Raw genomic sequence first — 18762 nt, forward strand, 5'->3', positions numbered from 1 at the left:
TGGTGATATACAGAAGCCTGATTTTTTATTTATTTTTTATATGCTAGCATTACATCTTTTTCTGGGGGCAACATGCAGGAGAAATGTAATGGAACCAACATGTGTCTGAAAAGCTTGTTTACCTGTCAGTCGGTTCAGGTTTGTGGAGCTGCACTTGCTTAAAATTGTGCACTTCACACAGTTTGGTTAAGAGCTCAAACAGTGAGCTCGTTTTGACAGTTAAGAACGGTGCGTGCAACAAAACTGTCGGGGGATGAAGTAGGTGCCTGTATTATACGGCCAGATTTCTTTCTTACTCTACACATTTGACATTATTTGTACTTATTTTTTTCTGGACACAGTGAAACTTCTGGTGTGTATACTTTCACAATTCTAATCAAATGACACTGAGGCCATCTAAAGGAATGGTTCCACAATAGAATGCCATGGTTTTGTTACCATCCCCCAAAAAAATCCCCCCAAAAATGCCGACAGAGCTGGGTTTGAGTTTTTGGGCTGAGGTTTTTTGATGTTGAGGACCCTTCTACAAACATATTCCACTCGAGATGGTGGACATGCACCAAATATACGTTGATGGACTACCAAATCCACTACGCAACAAGATCGAGATAACTGTCTTGTCGGCGAGGTCGCTGCGTTCCGCCGCCACGCCGTTAGCGTGAGAGGCGAGAGCCAAGCATTGTCAAGCTAGCCGCCATAAAGGTTGCTCACACTATGCAACGCTCCAAGAGATCAACTTAAAAATAAAATCCTAACAAGTAATACTGTACATAGACACTAATGCCTTAATAGTCATTTATTCTGAAGTTAGCCTTAGGAAGCAATTGTTGTAGCTGCTGACTTTGGAACGCACATATGACTATTTTTAATACACGCGCAATTGCGCACAACACTTGTTTGCACCCCTGAATATGTCTCTAATAATAATACGTACAATACGTCATAAAAAATATGTGATAAACATGTCATTAGTCAGGTTTCCATCCAAATGTTTTTAAATTTTTAAGCAATTTTTTGGTGAGAAATTGACATGCGACTTATGCCCATTTATATCCATCCTTCTTTTGCGAATAATGAGAGGAGACTGCACTCAGATGACGCCATACAAGAGTCATATAATACATCATACATATATACCGATGCTTCTCAGCCATGTACCTCTGTTTGAGACTTTTCCACTTGCTTCTGAGTATAGCTAAAATGTGCATTTTCCTTTTTTTCGATGCACTTCCAAATCTACCCCTCCAAGCGTTGGCAACGTTGGGCTTTTTTTTTCTTTTTTCTGGCGTTTCCATTCAGTTTCTTTTTTGCAATTCTTGAAAATGTGAATACAAATAGGTGGATGGAATCCCCACTAATGACTGTAGTTAGCTTCGTAAAATGTTGCTTGTCTGTACAATACAATGGTGACACTTTGACTCTAGAGCTAATTATTTAAAATGTATGTAACAAACTTTGTTTATAATTAGAGCAAGTTGACAGTTGCCCAGTGGGTCTTGATGACTTTTTAGGGTTCAATGGTATGTTTTTTTTTTCTTGTGTCTTCACAATTAATTTGCTTTGTTTATACATAACACATTACGATGCAGTTAATTTCAGCACTGCACATTTGCAGTTCACATGTCTTGGCGGTATGCGTCATGAATACCACAAATAATTAATTAGGCATAAAATGTCCCTCATTTTCCCTCCACGCTTGATCTTAATTCTGCTATTTTAAGTTTGGAGTCAGAAAAGCCAGTGACCAGCATTATTTGAGGAGTGCTGAGATCACGAGGCAATAATAGATCAGTTATCAGGGTTTCTGATCTTTTGCAGTCAAAATGTCTCTACTAATACCTGCTTGTGCCCCCGCCTGTCCTCTAAGAAATCCCTCAGTTCATATCCCTTGTTTGTTCTGATCCACTGTTCACTGAGATTGGAATGATGCAACAGACAGGAGAGAGAACTGTGATGAAATAGGTTAAAGTCCCCTAGCATTAAGAACAGATCGGAAATTAGATCGACTGATTCCTTGGTATATCCATCTTCCATGACACTTCACTTGAAAACGGCAATCCCTTAAAATTAAATACAATGCAACTCATCCCACCTCCAAAGCCACATGCACGAGCCTAGACAAAGTGTCTGATAAATAGCCTTTCTTCCTCTCTGCAGTGTAACAAAAGTACATCAATGATACTCAGACCCTCTTCTCACCCCATTGACTCTTTTTCTCTTTACCACTGTTCTGCTCTCACAGCTATCATACCACTCTCATTTTCTCACCCTGTCCACCCTATTCCCAACCTCCCTCCCCCTCCACCCTTCATGTCTTCTCTCCCCAGCTCCTCTTCCTTCAGTCCCTCCCTCGCAAACTACTTGCTATTCAGTTCAGGGAGACTGTAGGCAGCGACGCTCTCGCTGGCCATGCTGCTGCTGCTGCTGCAGGACGAGACTCTTTTTTTTTTAAATATTATTCATCCTCTGCTTTTGCACTGATAACCAGGCATTTCCTCAATTCCTCCTTATTCTCTTGAACATATACACTTAAAACCCTTGGCTCTGTTCTCGCACACTTCAACTCTTCCCTTTCTATGTATTTGGATGATGTTTTTGTGGAATCATCCTACAACATATATTCATCCATAGATTTCACAATTTTTCAGTGATAGTTATGCAAGTGGCAGTGTGTCTAGAGAATTTTTCTCAGGTTATCGCAGAGATGTGAAAATGTACTCATGATAGAGAAGTGCTGCACTACATGTTTCTCTCTCACATCAAAAGCTAGAATTGATACTTGGATATCCTGTAATGTCATCAAAGGAGGATGACAATTGACAGCCACACAGAAAAGAAAATTAATCATACCACCTACATTACTATAACACGAAGACCGTTAAGTACTTTTCAAGTTACACTAGCATTTACTTACATCATTATGTATGTATGTAAATGAGCAATATTTTGGCATGTCATCATTAGCATGAAGGAATGGTTGAATGATGGAATGGTTACTTTATTTCAAATGTTAGAATAAGGCATGTGTGCGTGTACGCATTGCTTAATAAGAACACATTAATAATATATATGCATTACATTAGAATCATAATGAGGTGCTTCAATGCAGATTACTTCACTTGTAGTGAGGTCGCAACATTTTAACGTTTAAAGGGACTGTATTTCTGTATTTCCATTCATAAAAAAAAACACTATTAATTTAAATAATAAGCAAAAAATATATAAGTTAATCAAATCAACATATATATATATATATATTTTTTTAAAGATTTGCAGATGTAGTCATTGCTAATTATATTATACATTATACATATATCACAACGTCTCTTACAAGAGGTTGACATGTTTTGCCGCCATCATTCTGCCCGAAGGAGAACAACTTTGCGATCCTAGTAATTGGTAGTAAGTGTTGTCTCTCTGAGGCACCATCATGTGCATGCTTTAAAAACATAGGTGTCAAACTCCGGTCCTGCATGTTTTGGATGTTTCCCTTCTCCAACACAGCTGATATATAATCAGCTCATCAGCAAGCTCTGCATAAGCCTGATAATGATCCTGCTGATTGGCATCAGCTTGTGTTGGAAGAGGGAAACCTCCATACCCTGCAGGACTGCGGCCCTCGAGGAGGGGAGTTTGACACATATGTTCCAAAATGTATGCACTTCCAACTTAAGTTATTTTGTTCAATTAGTTCACCACTAGATGGCAAAACAAATTATACACACAAATTGTAGACACAAATTAGCGCTCAAGCTTTTTTTCCTGTTCAGGAATGCAAATAATTAACTAAAAAATATATAATTTGACATAATAAAAAAGATAAATAACAATACCATTTCTATTAAGGGTGCACCGATCAATCAAACGGCGCTGAGATCCTTAATTTTGGGGGATAAGTCATCAGCCGATTGCTTAAAATAAAACAAAACTCATCCCCCTCTGGAGAGGTTTGATAAAGTCAGCCACTGTCCTCTTTTACTGCGAGATGACCAATATGATTTTTATTTGTATTTGAAAGAACTGCTTCTTGTGCAGTTATAACAAACCATTGGTATTGTTTCAGAGGTATTGTTCTATGTTTTACAATAAAACAAGATTGGAACATTGATGGTACAAGCTGTTGGTTATGAAAAATAAAATAAAATTGGCCAAAAGCCGGGTCGGCAACTTTTTAAAAATCAGTGTTATGTGATTGGCCAGAAAATTGTTGTTGGTGCACTTTTAATGGCTGAAGGCCTCTGTTGTAGACAGAGTAAGCCCGACCTTCTGAACAGTTCACCCCAATTTTAAACAGCAACTGTATTCATACTTTATTTTAGCCTCTGTTTACTATTCCGCAAACTATTAATTTCATACATGCGATGAGCATGATGATGATCTCCATGCTTCTTCACATTCATAGCCTGCTTGACCGTCAAGATGCTAATAGCCAATGACAGGCCCACAGTCTAAACACGAGACTGTGTAATGAGAGGAGTAAGCAAACAGGCATCAGCCATTAAACATACGTAAGTACCAGAAGGCACTCTGGAGCCTCCTCAAGCAATGCCATTCTCGACTGCATTAACTCTAAGTGACAGCGGTATTCCAGTCCCTAGCAGCACCGATATAGATACTTTGGGCAATCATGTGAAAGGGAGGAGAAAAAAAAAAGGCTGCAAATCATTGGATACGCAACACATGGGACTGAGTGCACTGAATCTGTTGAGTTCTTCTGCAATAGGAATGTGTCTTGTTAGTGGACTAAAAAGTGTCTTTTCACATGAGCTCATACAATTGGTTGATAACAAAATCACCGCCACACATTAACAGAAGCCCAGAAAAGTTGATTGAGAAGGATTTCATGTGTATACAGCCAGTGTTTATAAAATGTTTATTCATGAGTGATAACTTAAGACCCGACCTTTATGATAACAATAAATCTTTACGTATTAATTATGTATCTGTGGAATTTTTTTTTCAAGCAATTTGGTCTGAAAATTACTTTTGGGTTGTTCAAGTGTCCCCTGTTTTTCATCATATTAAATGCAAAAATAATAATAATAAGCACTCAAGTATGTATTCTTTTGGAGTATCCTGTCATCAAACTAGCTGATCCACCGCTGTGCCTCTTTAATGTCCACTTAATGAGAACAAGTCAAAACAGACCCATCCATGGCGCTACAGTCGAGGGCACTCAGTGTATCTTAATGAGCATCTAGCTCCCTATTATCTGCTGGTAACCTGACCAACATGTTAGCACTATTATCAAACGCCACCCCAGGCTCACACAAACACTTCCTCACCCCCTCGTTATCAGCTTGGCTTCCTTTTAAAGTGTTCCACAGACAGTGTAACCACATTGGACGGTAATTGTACCTCTCACTCCTGTTTAATTGAATTGACAAGGAGCCGGAATTGATATCATTTAACACATTGATCTTCGGAGACAATGAGACAAAATGCCCCTTGTCCTCCCCCACCTGTCTACTGCTTTCCCTCTGATTTAACTGCCCATTTCTTTGATTTGCCATGTTATTGCCTATGAGCCACCAGAATCATCCTGCCCGTCCTCTGTTTTATGGTTTCTCTGCCGTTGTCACTTTTTATTGCAATAATTTGTAAGCACAGAGTTGTGGAGGCCATTATTGAGTTAGCACGTATAAATATTGATCACCTGCTTTTTTTCCCCGTTTTTTTCTTTTTTACTGTAAATGTTCTTTTTACGAACATTCCTCTTATCCTTGCTCTCCAATGTAAATCATGTGTTGTGTATATTTTTTGTTCTGCAAAAAAACAACAACAATTTGTCGTTCTTGCTGGATTAAACAAAATTTGGATAGTTTACACAAGCTTTTCGGTGAGCAGAGTAAGGTAGTGGTTGCCACGTCTGCCTCACAATTATGAGGTTCTTGTGTGGATTTTCTGTGTGCAATGCGGCTTTCCCCTGCTCTCCAAGAACATGCAGTTTAGGTTTAGTAAAAACTGTTTTGTTAATGGGTGTCAATGTGTTAGTCCGTTGTTTGTCTATATGTGACCTATGATTGAGTGACTACCAGTCCAGGATGCTCCCAGCCTATGGCCCAAAAGTCAGTTGTCAGGCTGCAGTTAACCTATAAACCTAATGAGGAAAAGCAATGGATGGATGGTTTCAATAATTTATGTGGAGACAGATGATGTTAATAATTTCTCCCAATATTTGGGAAACATAATTTTATTTGTAGAAATCCAGAAATCTTCATTGTTTACATTTTAAAATGTCCTGGAAAATCAGAATGCTAAATCAATAGTGATCTATGTTTGGTACAGGCCTTTGGGCTCCTCATGTGATCCTTGGGGGCACCACATCGGTGAACCCTGCCATATATTGACAAAACTCAGAAAACCACCGGCTTCGCTGTGCCGGAACTCATTTGAGATGGACGAATGCAAAGTGATAAAATTGTGCTCTGGTCTGACGAGTCCACATTTCAAATTGTTTTTTGAAGTCATGGGTGTCTTGTTCTCAGGGCCAAAGAGGAAAAGGACCATTCGTATTGGAATTTGTGTTTGTAGTTCAGTTAGGAAAGCCCACTAAAACAATAATTCCCAAGTCCTTAACCATTCCACCAGCATGCACATCTCCATATGTTGTATCAAATGGGCGTGGTTAAATAGCTGCTTCCATTTCCATGCACCCGTGCCCATTTCTAGGACCTGCCGTGAATGTTCTCTATAGGAGAATACATGTAGTAAGTGTTGAGATAAAGAATGAGGGCAATTAGGAATAGATGCAGTGAAAAAATCATTTGGACACGTGCTAACTGGGAAGAAAATAACTATCATTAACATTCCATTATGTGGCAGTCAAAAACGATTCAATCAGCGTGTCTGTATGGGGAGACAATTGAATCAGCAGCCAACTGTGGTGTCAAGTTTTTAATAGCAGTGTACCCGAAAGCACAATTGCTTACAGGGGACACCTGAATGGCAGTGGAGGAATGCCAACGCAGATAAAATGTAGACGCATAAACATAATGTGGGGAGTCTGTTTGTCTCTTCCGCTTTATTTGTCACGCACATATGCGTGTCAGCCAAAACTGGTGTACGGAACCTTTTGATGGAGCCAGGCTGAGTGTTAGTCTGACGCATTGACTAACCTATGATTCACCATTTTGATCTGCCTTGTTTATACCATTTGTGATGGGGAAATTCATGCGTGGTGTTTTTAATTGGTTATTTCATTTTTGTGTGTAGAATACCAAACATGAGAACTCCATCTTCCCTTTCACCACAATGCTGTGTTGTAATGATCACAAAGATTTGAAATGAAACGTTAGGCAATTATAATAAATTCAAATGTGTTCTGAATGTCAGCAGGATCCTAACATAACAAGGAACAGGTACTGTATGTCCCCTTAGGCAAGTCAGCATTATTTGAGGAGTCTTTACTCAGATGAGATTGTTCACAGTTTTAAAAACATGTAAACTGTGGTAGTGGGATACTTTTTTGAGTAATTGTTTAGCAATGAATGCTTATTTTGTGGTTTCCCCAGTTCATTTAAGGTTGTTGATTTTGCATTAAATTGTGTGAATATATGCAGTGTCCCCAAAAATGTTCCTGTTAAGCTCCTTTTTTTTATTATTAGTACTTTTTTTTTAAAAAATTTTGCGTGTGTGCTGAGCATCTTTAATCCTCTTCGTCCGACTGGTGCCTAAAGGACACATTAGTCTTTTTTAGGCAGCAGCACAATGACTAATTATGTCATGTCCTCTGCTTTTGCATAGAAAACATCAACTATGCATTCATATTTCTGCTTGTAAGATTTGAAGCACACAGAGGCCAACCTTGAATACCCAATTACTTTCCTTTCCAATTTCAATCAAAGTGCCCTAATGTGCAGCAATACTATAATAAATCCAGATGCTACGTATCTAAGATAGCATCCGGTGGTTTTGTCTCTAATCCTGCAATGGGTTTTGCACAAAATGTGATGACTTTGTCTAGTATGATGTCGGAACCAAATGATCATTTCTTTACTGCAAATGCACTTCATGCTTCTGGAGCTAATTCATCATTGGACGATGCTAGGAGGTATAAACGTCCCTGCGAAAAGGCTTATGAGCTCGAGTTTGCCTTCATGCTATGCGGGGCAAAACTGTAGGATTGTTGCCTAGCAACAACACAACTAATTTTGTATGCTGGTATTGCTTTGTCGGAAGATCAGAGTGTGTTTTTATCTGTTGATCATCTCAGTGCCCTTTTCTATGCACAGCAAAAATATTGAACTTTTTTTCTAGTTGAACTAACAAATTCATCAACTTGGTATAAATTTATTACACAGAATAGAAAGTTGTCACAAGCTGTGGTTTATGTTTATAATGGGTCTAAAAAGCAAAGCAAGTTTCCATTTACATGAAGATAAGATATAATTGTTAAAAATCAATTCCAGACTCAGTAACCATCGTTAAAAATTTGTGTATATAGCTGTTGTAAGAATGCAAATATACAGTAACCTATATTAGATTTGCCATTTGACATTTCTCCTGAAACACATTCATTCATGTCGTTAAAGGATTCATTCATTCACAAAATAGTGGCAACACGCATAACATGGTTGCACACTCCCTCTTTAAGCCACTAGCAACAATTGGTAATGTGAGGAAGTGATCCTTGGGGGAGATGGCAACAGCCAAATAGAATTTTGCCAGATAGGTACAGTTGCTAGGTAACATTGAAAACGGACTTGCGTGTCATGGAGAACTGACAAGCCTGTAGAAGTTATTTTGATGAAGTGCATTTCACATTGCACTGCACTGAAGACATCACATATTCTCTGTTGAAATTGTTACAGCAATCACACTGCATTAATGTTTGTGATTGTTTTGTTTTCCACAGACTGGCAGAAAAGAGAAAGGAGATCCACTAAACTCAGCTATTGACAAGATGACCAAGAAGACCAGAGACTTGCGTCGGCAGGTTTGTGTTATTTACTTATTTTATTTTGATACTTGAATTTATTTTTCCAACAGAAATTAAATTTAAGATTAATCAAAGGTTAAGTTAAGGTTGATCAAAGGTCAACATTCTAAAACATCCCAATAATTTGTAATAACAATATTTTTAGAAAATTGCATAAACAAATACTTAGTTGCAATATCCTCAGTGGTGTCCTACCGAAGGACAACATATCAACTTAATTGGCCTTATATGGCCTAAAAAAATGATAAAAAGTCACACATAATTATTTTTGCAGCTTCTGATTCCAAATAATTTAGTAAATTTATTGTCAAGATATCCTGGTAAACTGTTGCTATTGGCCTTAAAATAAAATGAAACAAAAATTGCTCATTTTAATCCGATGTGATTTACTTCTCAAAATAATTGTTGCATTTTTTTAATTATTGTTTTCATATGAAAGAAAAACTCAAATGGATGACGAAACATATGTGTTTTACGTTTGATAACATATAATTTTCTTTAGAACAATGATCCTTAAAATGAATGACTTAGCTGTTCAACAATGTAACATCATAAAATGAGCCAACAAACGTCATGGCTATGTTAGCCAAGGAGTAAGGTCACGCCTACTTTCTGCCCCAAAAAATATGTTCGACCTGGAAGCACATGCCTCAGGTTAAAAGATTCCAACATGTCAATACATCACTGCTTTTGCAATGTCTAAATGGTCACTGTGTCATTGCCGATGTTCAACTCGATTTAACTCTGCAATTTCCTTTCACTGGGCTCTTTTGTTGTCATATGCAAAACAATGTCAAACATGATTCTGGTCATATTGTCTGTTTCTTAGCAGGAATTAGTGGCTCGTCAATTTGTGAAAAAACAGTTGTACATAGGGTTAGAAAAGTCTACTACTACATATGTGATGCAAGCCAAGATAGGTAGAGAAAGAAAGGCAAGCATTTGAGCAGTAGATTTATTCGGCATGCATTCCATGCCACCCCAAAACTGGGTAGTCGCACAAGCCATAAATCGAGCAGTTTTCACAGCACCAATTCTGGTCCCGACGACACTAAAGGTAGCATCACGTTGGTTCCTGATCTATCAGGTTAGGATCATGCAGTCAACCTCTGTCCACCAAGTTGCTCAGTCAATTTGGACCGTGGTACACCTTCGATACTACTTCTCAATAGTGGGGGAACAACTTAATCTCCCCATTCTGGGGCATTTATATAGTGACACAAAAAAAGGAGAAAATATTGTGTTAAAGCAGGCAGAGCAAAATGTGATAGTGACTTACTCTCATTGTTTGACAATTAAAGTAGTACTGCAAACTGGCACTGGTACTGTTATTAGATTGTACACGCTAATAGCATGTAAACATTTTAGTTTGAACATTTAAGTAACTAATGGAATGGAATTATGTTGTATTTATTATTATTTATTGGTAATAAATGTAATTAGATGACAAAATGCATTGCATGGATGTCTTGTTCCTAGATGAATTCCATTATCTGCCTTAGTTAAGAAAAAGTGCAGTGCACATTCAAAATGTTGCTTCACTCCAGATTTTTAAACCCCCCAAGAAACGTGTAAAATCATGAATGGGGAAATTGAAGACAAAGGTGATGACACAAATGACACAAGGAAAGGAAGGCAGGATGAGTCATTATTTCCTGCTGCGAACAGCTCCACAGTACATAAAATGGAGAAGAGGAAACTCGCGGCAGTTTTTCTTTGTAGAAATTATATTCAAAAATGCTTCTTTGAGAAAAGGTTGACTCGTATTTGAACTGAACGTCAATGTTTTTGTTTTGTTTTTGCTTTTCCCTTCACACACGTTTACAGTTTGCTCCTGAACCAAACTTTGGTGTCATGTTACATTCTCTCGACTTGAACAGAAGAGTTGCGACCTTGTCCTCTGCAACTTTTGAAGACCAGGGAATTATTCCAGATGGGAAACTATAACTCCCATCCTCCCAGGGGGGGCATTTGATGAGGCTGTCTGACTAGCTGGCAGGCGGTACTCATTTTAAAGAGGATGTTCTATTGACTCTAGAGTTGGCTTGACAGAATGGGTGCAAAGCACCCATATAGGCATTACAAAGAGCTTTGATAGTGTAATGCACCACATCAGGTGTCATTTTTGCCTCATTGAAGTACAGGCCGTTCCATTGGGGAGGAGCACACCTGCTGTAATGGACATTCCAAGCGTATCTGCCTCTTTTGTTAAAAGGCGAGATCAATTAATGAGCAGACAAGCACAAATGACAGTCTGCGTTCGGGAAATGAAAGCAGGTTGGAGCAAACACGCCTTATGACACCAGCAATGTGCAGCCTTGTTTTCTCTGGTGTTCTGCTGTGAATACAAACGAATACTAAGCGTTTTTCTACCCACTGTACACTCTGCACATGTCAACCTTGTATGCTTCACTGCCAAATGCATGTGTTCAGAGTGAAATATAGCTTAATACATTCCAAACATGGCAGCAAAGTAGAATACTGGCAAACAGTCCAGTGTGTACCTCTCGTCCAAAGTCAGCTTGGATAGGCTCCTGCATGCTTACCTGCCACCCTAATAAGAACAAACACATGAGACAATGGATGGACATACAAAAATGCTTTTGTTAAACCTCATTAATTGTAAAACGGTGCTATTGAGGTTTCAATGAACACTTCAATTCATACAATGAGCTAATTAAAATGCCTAACTACCAGAGCGACAATGGCATTCTAAAACTGATGAAGTAAAAAACAAGTGAAGTCAAAAATGTCAGTATTATTGCTATTGCATTATAGCTTGTTTAGGCATATGTTTAACGTGATGGCCAGGCGAACATGCTCTAGCTAACTTCAGTCGTTAGCCAACACACATCTTTAACCCTTATATATGTGTGTTGGCTTGTCTAAACACAATATTTTCATTGCTGGTAATCTTGCATTTGTAGGCACCGGAAAATAATGTTGCGATTTCTTTCATTATGCTGCTAAAGATTTTAGTCTTTCTGATGCTGATTTTCAAGGCTAGTACTCTTATGTTGGCACATTTGCTGTACTTTAGCACATCAAATGTGTTAATTGTTGGCTGAATGAATGACAAAAAAAGAAAAAAAAGTTAAGTGAACATGTCTTTTCAACCCTTGTGCACTTGTAAATTGAATCATTTGAATTATTAAATTTTTTGACTTGCATTCATAAAATGTTGTCTTTGCCTCCAGTCAGGCAGCATGGTAATGCAGTTGTTAGCACATCTGACTAACAGTCAGGAGATTTGGGTTAAAAAATTGCCACTGGTGTGGAATTATCTCCATGTTTGTGTGGGGTTCCTCTGGGTACTGCAGCTTCCTCCCACAGCCCACAGCCCAAAAACATGTTCTTAGGTTGATGACTCAAAATTTCCCATAGTATGAGTTTGAAATAATTGTCTACACGTGCCTGACAGTTGGCTGGCAACCAATGCAGGGTGTATTCCGCCTCTCACCCAGTCAGCTGTATTAGGCTCCAGCTCACCCGTAACCATAATGGTTATTAATGATTACTCGAGTAAGTGATGGAATAATCGATTACTGTTTATGACAGCCCTAGTTTGTGTACACTCAAGTTTTTCGGGCTTGCATTTACAATAAACATTTGGTCCACAGTTTGGAAGTATTATATTCCTTCACCTAAATAATGAAAGTTAATGTGCTGGATATTTTAAGCTGTCGGGCCTGTTAAGAGATTTGCGGTCAGCAAGAGTTGATGATTTAGCTGTGACTGCAGTTGGCTGTGTAGAAAAATATATGTACTGTTATAAGTTGTTTTTTAAGCCCATACTTTGATTTTGCTTTCCAAACTGCAACTGTAAACATAAATGCAGGCGCAGAGGAGGAAGGCAAGTTCAGGGTGAAACAAGAGTAAGCAATGTCTCGGACAGCAAGTATGGACAAGGATGCATTTGTATCACAAAGAGTGAGAATCAAAATGGCTTGCCGGCTTAATTGGTATGCATTTAGTAACCAAGCTGAATAAGTTGTTTGAAATGAGCCATGTGTTTAAGCCCTTATCATTCAGTGTGTAATGAATGCATCTGTCAAGTCATCTCTGTGGGCCCTATTTGACTGATGGCTAATTCTAGGATTCCCCATGGCACAACAGCCTCACATGTTGTTTGGATCCCTTTTTCTTGCGCTCCTCAATGGGATGTTGAAATCATTTCCATTTTTGCCATTAGTTTGTTGATTGGTACATCTGTTCCTAATTGTTATGGGTTATGGCGTTAAGGCAGAACAGCTGCCACAATTCACAAATTCAAGATTTAAAGGGAAAAATGTTTGTGTTAAGTCTTCAGAAGTTTGTTGAGTTTGCAATAGAGTTTCACAAGACTGCATTTTACATCCTGAAGGGAGGGGAGATTAAAAAATATATATATATCAGAACATTTGAGTATGTCCTTATTAGAAGCTAATGTTGTTAACATTGTTAGCTGGAGTTGTGCACAAATCTATGCTGATTCGAATTGGGATTCCAGTGGATGTTGAATTTTTTGGACTAGGGTCAGATTTAATCTTACAATACTCTTGCGGTCAGACTTCAATGCAATAGGAAGCTTAATATGTGTGATGTGCTGTAGTATGCAAGGAATACACATAATTTTGCTACTTTGGGCAAGGTAGTGGCTGGGCCAGTTAATGAGTACAAAATAAAATGCAGTATTTGTACGGTCAACATAACCCATCTCGGCAGTCCATTAACGCCTCTGTCGCTAGTCCGAAGCCAACCTCTTTCTTGGTCAAACCTTTGGCAACAGCACGCTGAAGGATCCTGGCCAAAGGAAACCATTTTAAGCTAAAAAGTAAATATTTTTCTGGCGTTAGAAATGGCAACTAAAATGCGCCGGCATACCCTCCAGTTCTACACATACACACGTTTTCAAGTAAGTGAATGTGAGGCTTTGTAAAGAGCTTTGGGTGCCATATGGTGTAGAGAAAACGTTATATGTGTGCACTCCATTTATTATTTTTTATCAAATTGTGTTTTCAATTTGTTGGACTATAACGTTCATTCATTTCAGAAAAGTAATATAAGAAACACATTTGAAAGTCATTTCCTGTGAGTGAGCTGGGATTTAGTGTATGAATCCCAAGATCTAGCTAATGCAAGTCTTAGCTAATGTTAATCTTATTCTATGATAACGCTGCATATCTGCTTAGTTTTTGTGTGATATTAGTGTTTTGTGTATTCTGAGCATTGCCTGGAAATGTCAACTCTGCGTGCTGCCTTTCTTCCAAGTTATCGACTGTGAAACTTGGTGTCATGGCAGGTATCATGTACTCATACTGTATGTCCTTGACTTACAATAAGCATGACAGCCTCAGGCTGTTTGTGCTACTGGAAAGGTTTATATAAACTCATAACACAACCTGAATTATCTCACATCTCATTATAAGACAGTTCCATTCTACACTAATGCAAACTGTTGTTCCAATAATAAGCATTCAATAAAAAAAAATTGTTGATCGCCAACCACTTTTTACACATCTACCACCTGCATGTTTGATGTTTTAATTTTTTTAGCAAGGCTAACACATTATTTGCAGACAAAAAATAATGAGGGATTGTTTGAAATGCTAACAAAAATGATAACTAAATCCTTGTAGATTCTAGTTTGTTGCAGGTGCCAGTCTAGTAGTATTCAAAATATTATGAGAACCTTTACATCCTGTCCATCAAGGACCGTAGACTTTCAAACAATGCAATCCATTCTTTTAAATGTTTTCTCTACACCTTTCATTGTTGTGTAAAGTTATCAGATGCATCACACAACCCATGTTTTTTAGACTGTTGATGATCAATTACTCATCCTTAGTACTACTCTCACTTCTTTTCTTTCATGCTGTATTCAGTGATAGATATCGTGCATGAGAGTTATTACTTGATTTTTGATTTGCTCAGGCTGTTTCCTCTCAGCCGTGACTGCAGCCCTTCATGCTGTGATTGCTTTTGACATTTTAATAAGAACTGTTCCTGAGCTGACCCTAAGGTATCCAACACGATGTGTTCTGAATCACAAGAACAGTCAACACAAACCAAGGTGCACCTGTAAAGAGTCTGAGATCCAGATATCTGTTCCCTGACAAAGCGTTGTCAAGATTCATGTCTATACCTTCCTGAAGGATGGACTCAATTTCTCATAGTCAGTTAACAAAATATGTTTAAAAATCAAAATATTAATAATAATAAATAAACATTAATCATCAAAACATTGTGTGCAAATAATATATATTAAAAAATGATACAAACAAATAATGATGATGATAATAATTATGAATTTGAATTTATTTTATTTATTTCCTCAACTAAAAGAGAATGTTTTTACTTTTTCTGTATTGTATTCCATTGAGTTTCCTATCAAAGATTATGATTTATATTTATAAATATAGGAGCAACAGCTTAAACAAGTTACCATTTAATGTGCTGTAGCTGACTGACAATGATTTTCAGCAAAATGCGATCAACCCGTTATTGGGCAAGTTCAAGATAGAGCCACCTTTTATAAAAATCAAATATCACTGTCATATTTTGGAGATACAAAATGTTTAGATGACATTTATCTTTACCTAGGGCTTGTGATAAAATTGTGCTAAAAATGTCAAGTCTTTCCGTATTTTTACCGTAGCGTATGATATATGAATACAAGAGGAAATCGCCTATTGAAGTGCAATTTCCAGGGTACGTATAAAATACGAGTGTGTGTTCGACAAATTACAGTAAATTGTAAACAAGCCCTGTAAAATATAATTATCTACTTACAAATGGACAAATCAGTACAGTGAATTGTGGAGTCACCATGTGGTGACACTATTATCATGTAATGACTCAAATTAAATTTTCTCCTTACACATAGTTTATTTGCAGCATTTGAAAAGCATTTGCAAGTACACTTGTTGAAATGTACCTTCATCTTCAAAGCTCAAGAATCACTTGTAAATAAGAAGCATACTTTGCAGAGATGTCCTTCAAAAATATTCTGAACAATTTTAGCTTATTCAACCTCAGCATCATGTGTGATCTTATGTGGGTTGTCTTAGTTTTGTGTTGTTTCTTGATAATTCCAGCATTCACAAGACGCACAAGAGCCGGTCTGATTCAGAGATAAGAGGACATGGTGTCTGTATTAGAACATTCACAACAGGTTATTCTCATTCCAGGCCCCAAATGTCCTCTAATAGCCCTAAAGCATTGGTCATGTTATAGCACAGTTGTTAAAAAATAACAAAAGTACAAAATTAAATCATCCACAGTACTTACCGAACAAGTGAGTACATACAAGTGCTTGTCAAAAAATTTGAATATCCACGAAAAGTTGACTTATATCCCAAGATCCATTCAAAAAGTCACACTTTCATAAATTATAGCTTCAGGGCTCACAAATTAAGTGATGTCAAGTATTTATTTGTTTATGTTGACATTATTTGGGCTTCCATAAAACCCACAAAAACAGGATGTCAAAAAATTTGAATACTGTGAAGAAATCATCACGCATACTTCCCAGTGTTTTGCATGGGGGGGAAAAAAATGAATGGGTGGCATTTTCTAAACTATCTTATGTCAATCTTCAATAGTTGATTTCTTAACCACTCCTCTACCTTGATGTGCCGTGGCATTGCTTGGGGGCCCTGGTTTTCTTGATGCTTCCTGTCAGCTCTTTGTTTTGGAGTCTGGTGGCCCTCATTTTCCTCTTGATTGTACTCTATTACAAAAGGAAAATGAGGGCCGCAATACAGTATAATTATTCAGTTAGTCAACACGTTCCCTTCCCAACCCTTGGACTATTTCTCTGAACACTACAAGTTTGTAAATAATTGAACTGTCCATTACTGTAAGGACAATTTCATTTGGGCTGTTGGATTACTACCAATGAAAGTGAATGTGTTTCCTCTTGTTTATTTTTAATGCTGTCTGTCTTTGCAAATATTAATAATACACAGTGACAACTTAAATGTAAAAGTTTTCAGTTTCTCATGCTTCACTACTAGAGCTGAATATTATCTTCTGAGTCTAGTCCAATAACCATATTGCTATCTTTCAGTATGTACCATCATGTACTCAATAACTTGCGCATAGGGCAATGTACATGCTTCATACCACTGGGGAAAAAAAAGGTGAGTTTTTTTTCACATCCAATCACGGCTCACCTGTTAGAGCTTGGCTATGTCAGGTTTGCAAGCTGAGCCGTGATTGGTCGTTACCTGAGCCCTGAGCAACTGTGCATCTTATTTCATATTCCGCAAGCACGCACACACACACATTAGTGTTAATTGTATCCGCCATTTTTACATTTAGTCTCAGTTTTAGTCAATTTTTAGTAACGCTTGTTAGTTTTTATCACAGATAGTTAACCTCATCCTGTTTTTGTTTTTTTGTCGACTACAAATATAGCATTTTAGTCTTTATTTTATTCCAAGAAAACATAATTTTATTCATTTTGTTTTAGTCAACAAAATCTGTCAACGCTTTAGTCTATTTTTAGGCAGGACAATCATTTTGCCCCTGTATATTTTTTTGTCAGCAGATTATATTGAACATTTCAGATTTAAGACAGTTTCACATAAAATGTTCTCTTTGATGAAAAACAACTTCACACACAAATACAGTAGCTACTATGGCTTCATGCTATGAGCTAGTAAATTACCCATCATTAGTTAGCAGTCGGATTAACATTATGTTGGAACGTCATAGCCGTGGATTAATGTTAAATTATAACTAAAGCTTTTTTTCTTTTTTTTTTCTTTTGATGAACTAAAATGTCCATAGATTTTAGTCAAATTTTTAAGAGAATTATATTTTCGTCTTGTCTTCATTAGTCAATGAAAATGCATACTGATTTAGTCCCAGTTATTGTTTATTAATGAGGGTTTTAGTCTAGTCTAGTCTAGTTTCAGTCCAGTGAAAAATGTGTTGACGAAATTATTTTTGTTTAGGTCCGTTGACTACCATTTGTGTGTTGAGTGAGTTTATGTTCCGCATATTATTCCATTCCTAATTCCATTTTAAAATACTTTGTTGTTGTTGCTTTTAGGTATCGCTAAATATGCTTAACCTAGAATTGATCATGTGATCTGCATGATGTCTATTGCCCAAAATAAATCTATTTGTCAATCATGTAATCAATTAGTCAGAATTAGTTATAGCTGAAATTGTTCTATGCTGCACATTTACCAAAATGATAGCATTGGCAAGCTAATAACAGCAGCGCACTTTTTCCACCCAAAATCCCCGAATAATAATGCCACACCTTTGCCTTCTGCAAACATGGTGTAGAGATGGTGCAGCAAATGTGAGATTTATATCTGCCCACATTCCACATCCCTTCCGCCAGATGACTGGATAGCAATGATGCACAACCGCAGTGATGCAGTGAAGCATACGCAACATTCACCATTCCAATGAGCCAAAGAATATAAACCATGATGTTCTGTACCTGGCATTGCGGCTCTTTAAATCACTGATCAGCGATTATACCGTTCTTGATAAAGTGGTGCTTAGACAGTACATTACATTGGCTTCAGGTTGTTTACAACTTGAGCAGCCATGTCATGTCCACTAGAGTAACCTTAATCTAGTCTCACTAGAGGTCCTAATGATGGATTATCTTGTTTTAAAGAAGACTTTTTTGTTTGTTTTCTTCCCCTCTGTGGAGTAAAAAAAAATGTTTGTATTTTTTCCAGGCGACATGCAAGCTTTTTTTCTTTTTTTTAATTAGCTTGTTTATCACCGCAACTGTTTATCTCAGCTTACTCTCCTTCATTTCTCAATTAACAGTATTTACAGTATTTAGTGACTCAAGCGGTGAAAATAAT

At 37.5% G+C, this 18762-nt stretch overlaps 1 protein-coding gene across 1 annotated transcript in view; it reads left to right on the top strand.

Annotated features, from left to right (window-relative positions):
• ctnna2 (catenin (cadherin-associated protein), alpha 2) overlaps positions 1–18762 on the top strand; it is a 215438-nt gene that overhangs the window by 119172 nt on the left and 77504 nt on the right. Inside the window, exon 8 of the mRNA XM_086083087.1 lies at positions 8858–8938. Within this exon, the coding sequence (XP_085939213.1) occupies positions 8858–8938 (81 nt within the window). The remainder of the gene's footprint in view (positions 1–8857; positions 8939–18762) is intronic.

Source organism: Leptonotus elevatus, chromosome 8 (genome assembly GCF_054856555.1).
Source record: "Leptonotus elevatus isolate MCC_2025b chromosome 8, RoL_Lele_1.0, whole genome shotgun sequence".
NCBI lineage: Eukaryota > Metazoa > Chordata > Actinopteri > Syngnathiformes > Syngnathidae > Leptonotus > Leptonotus elevatus.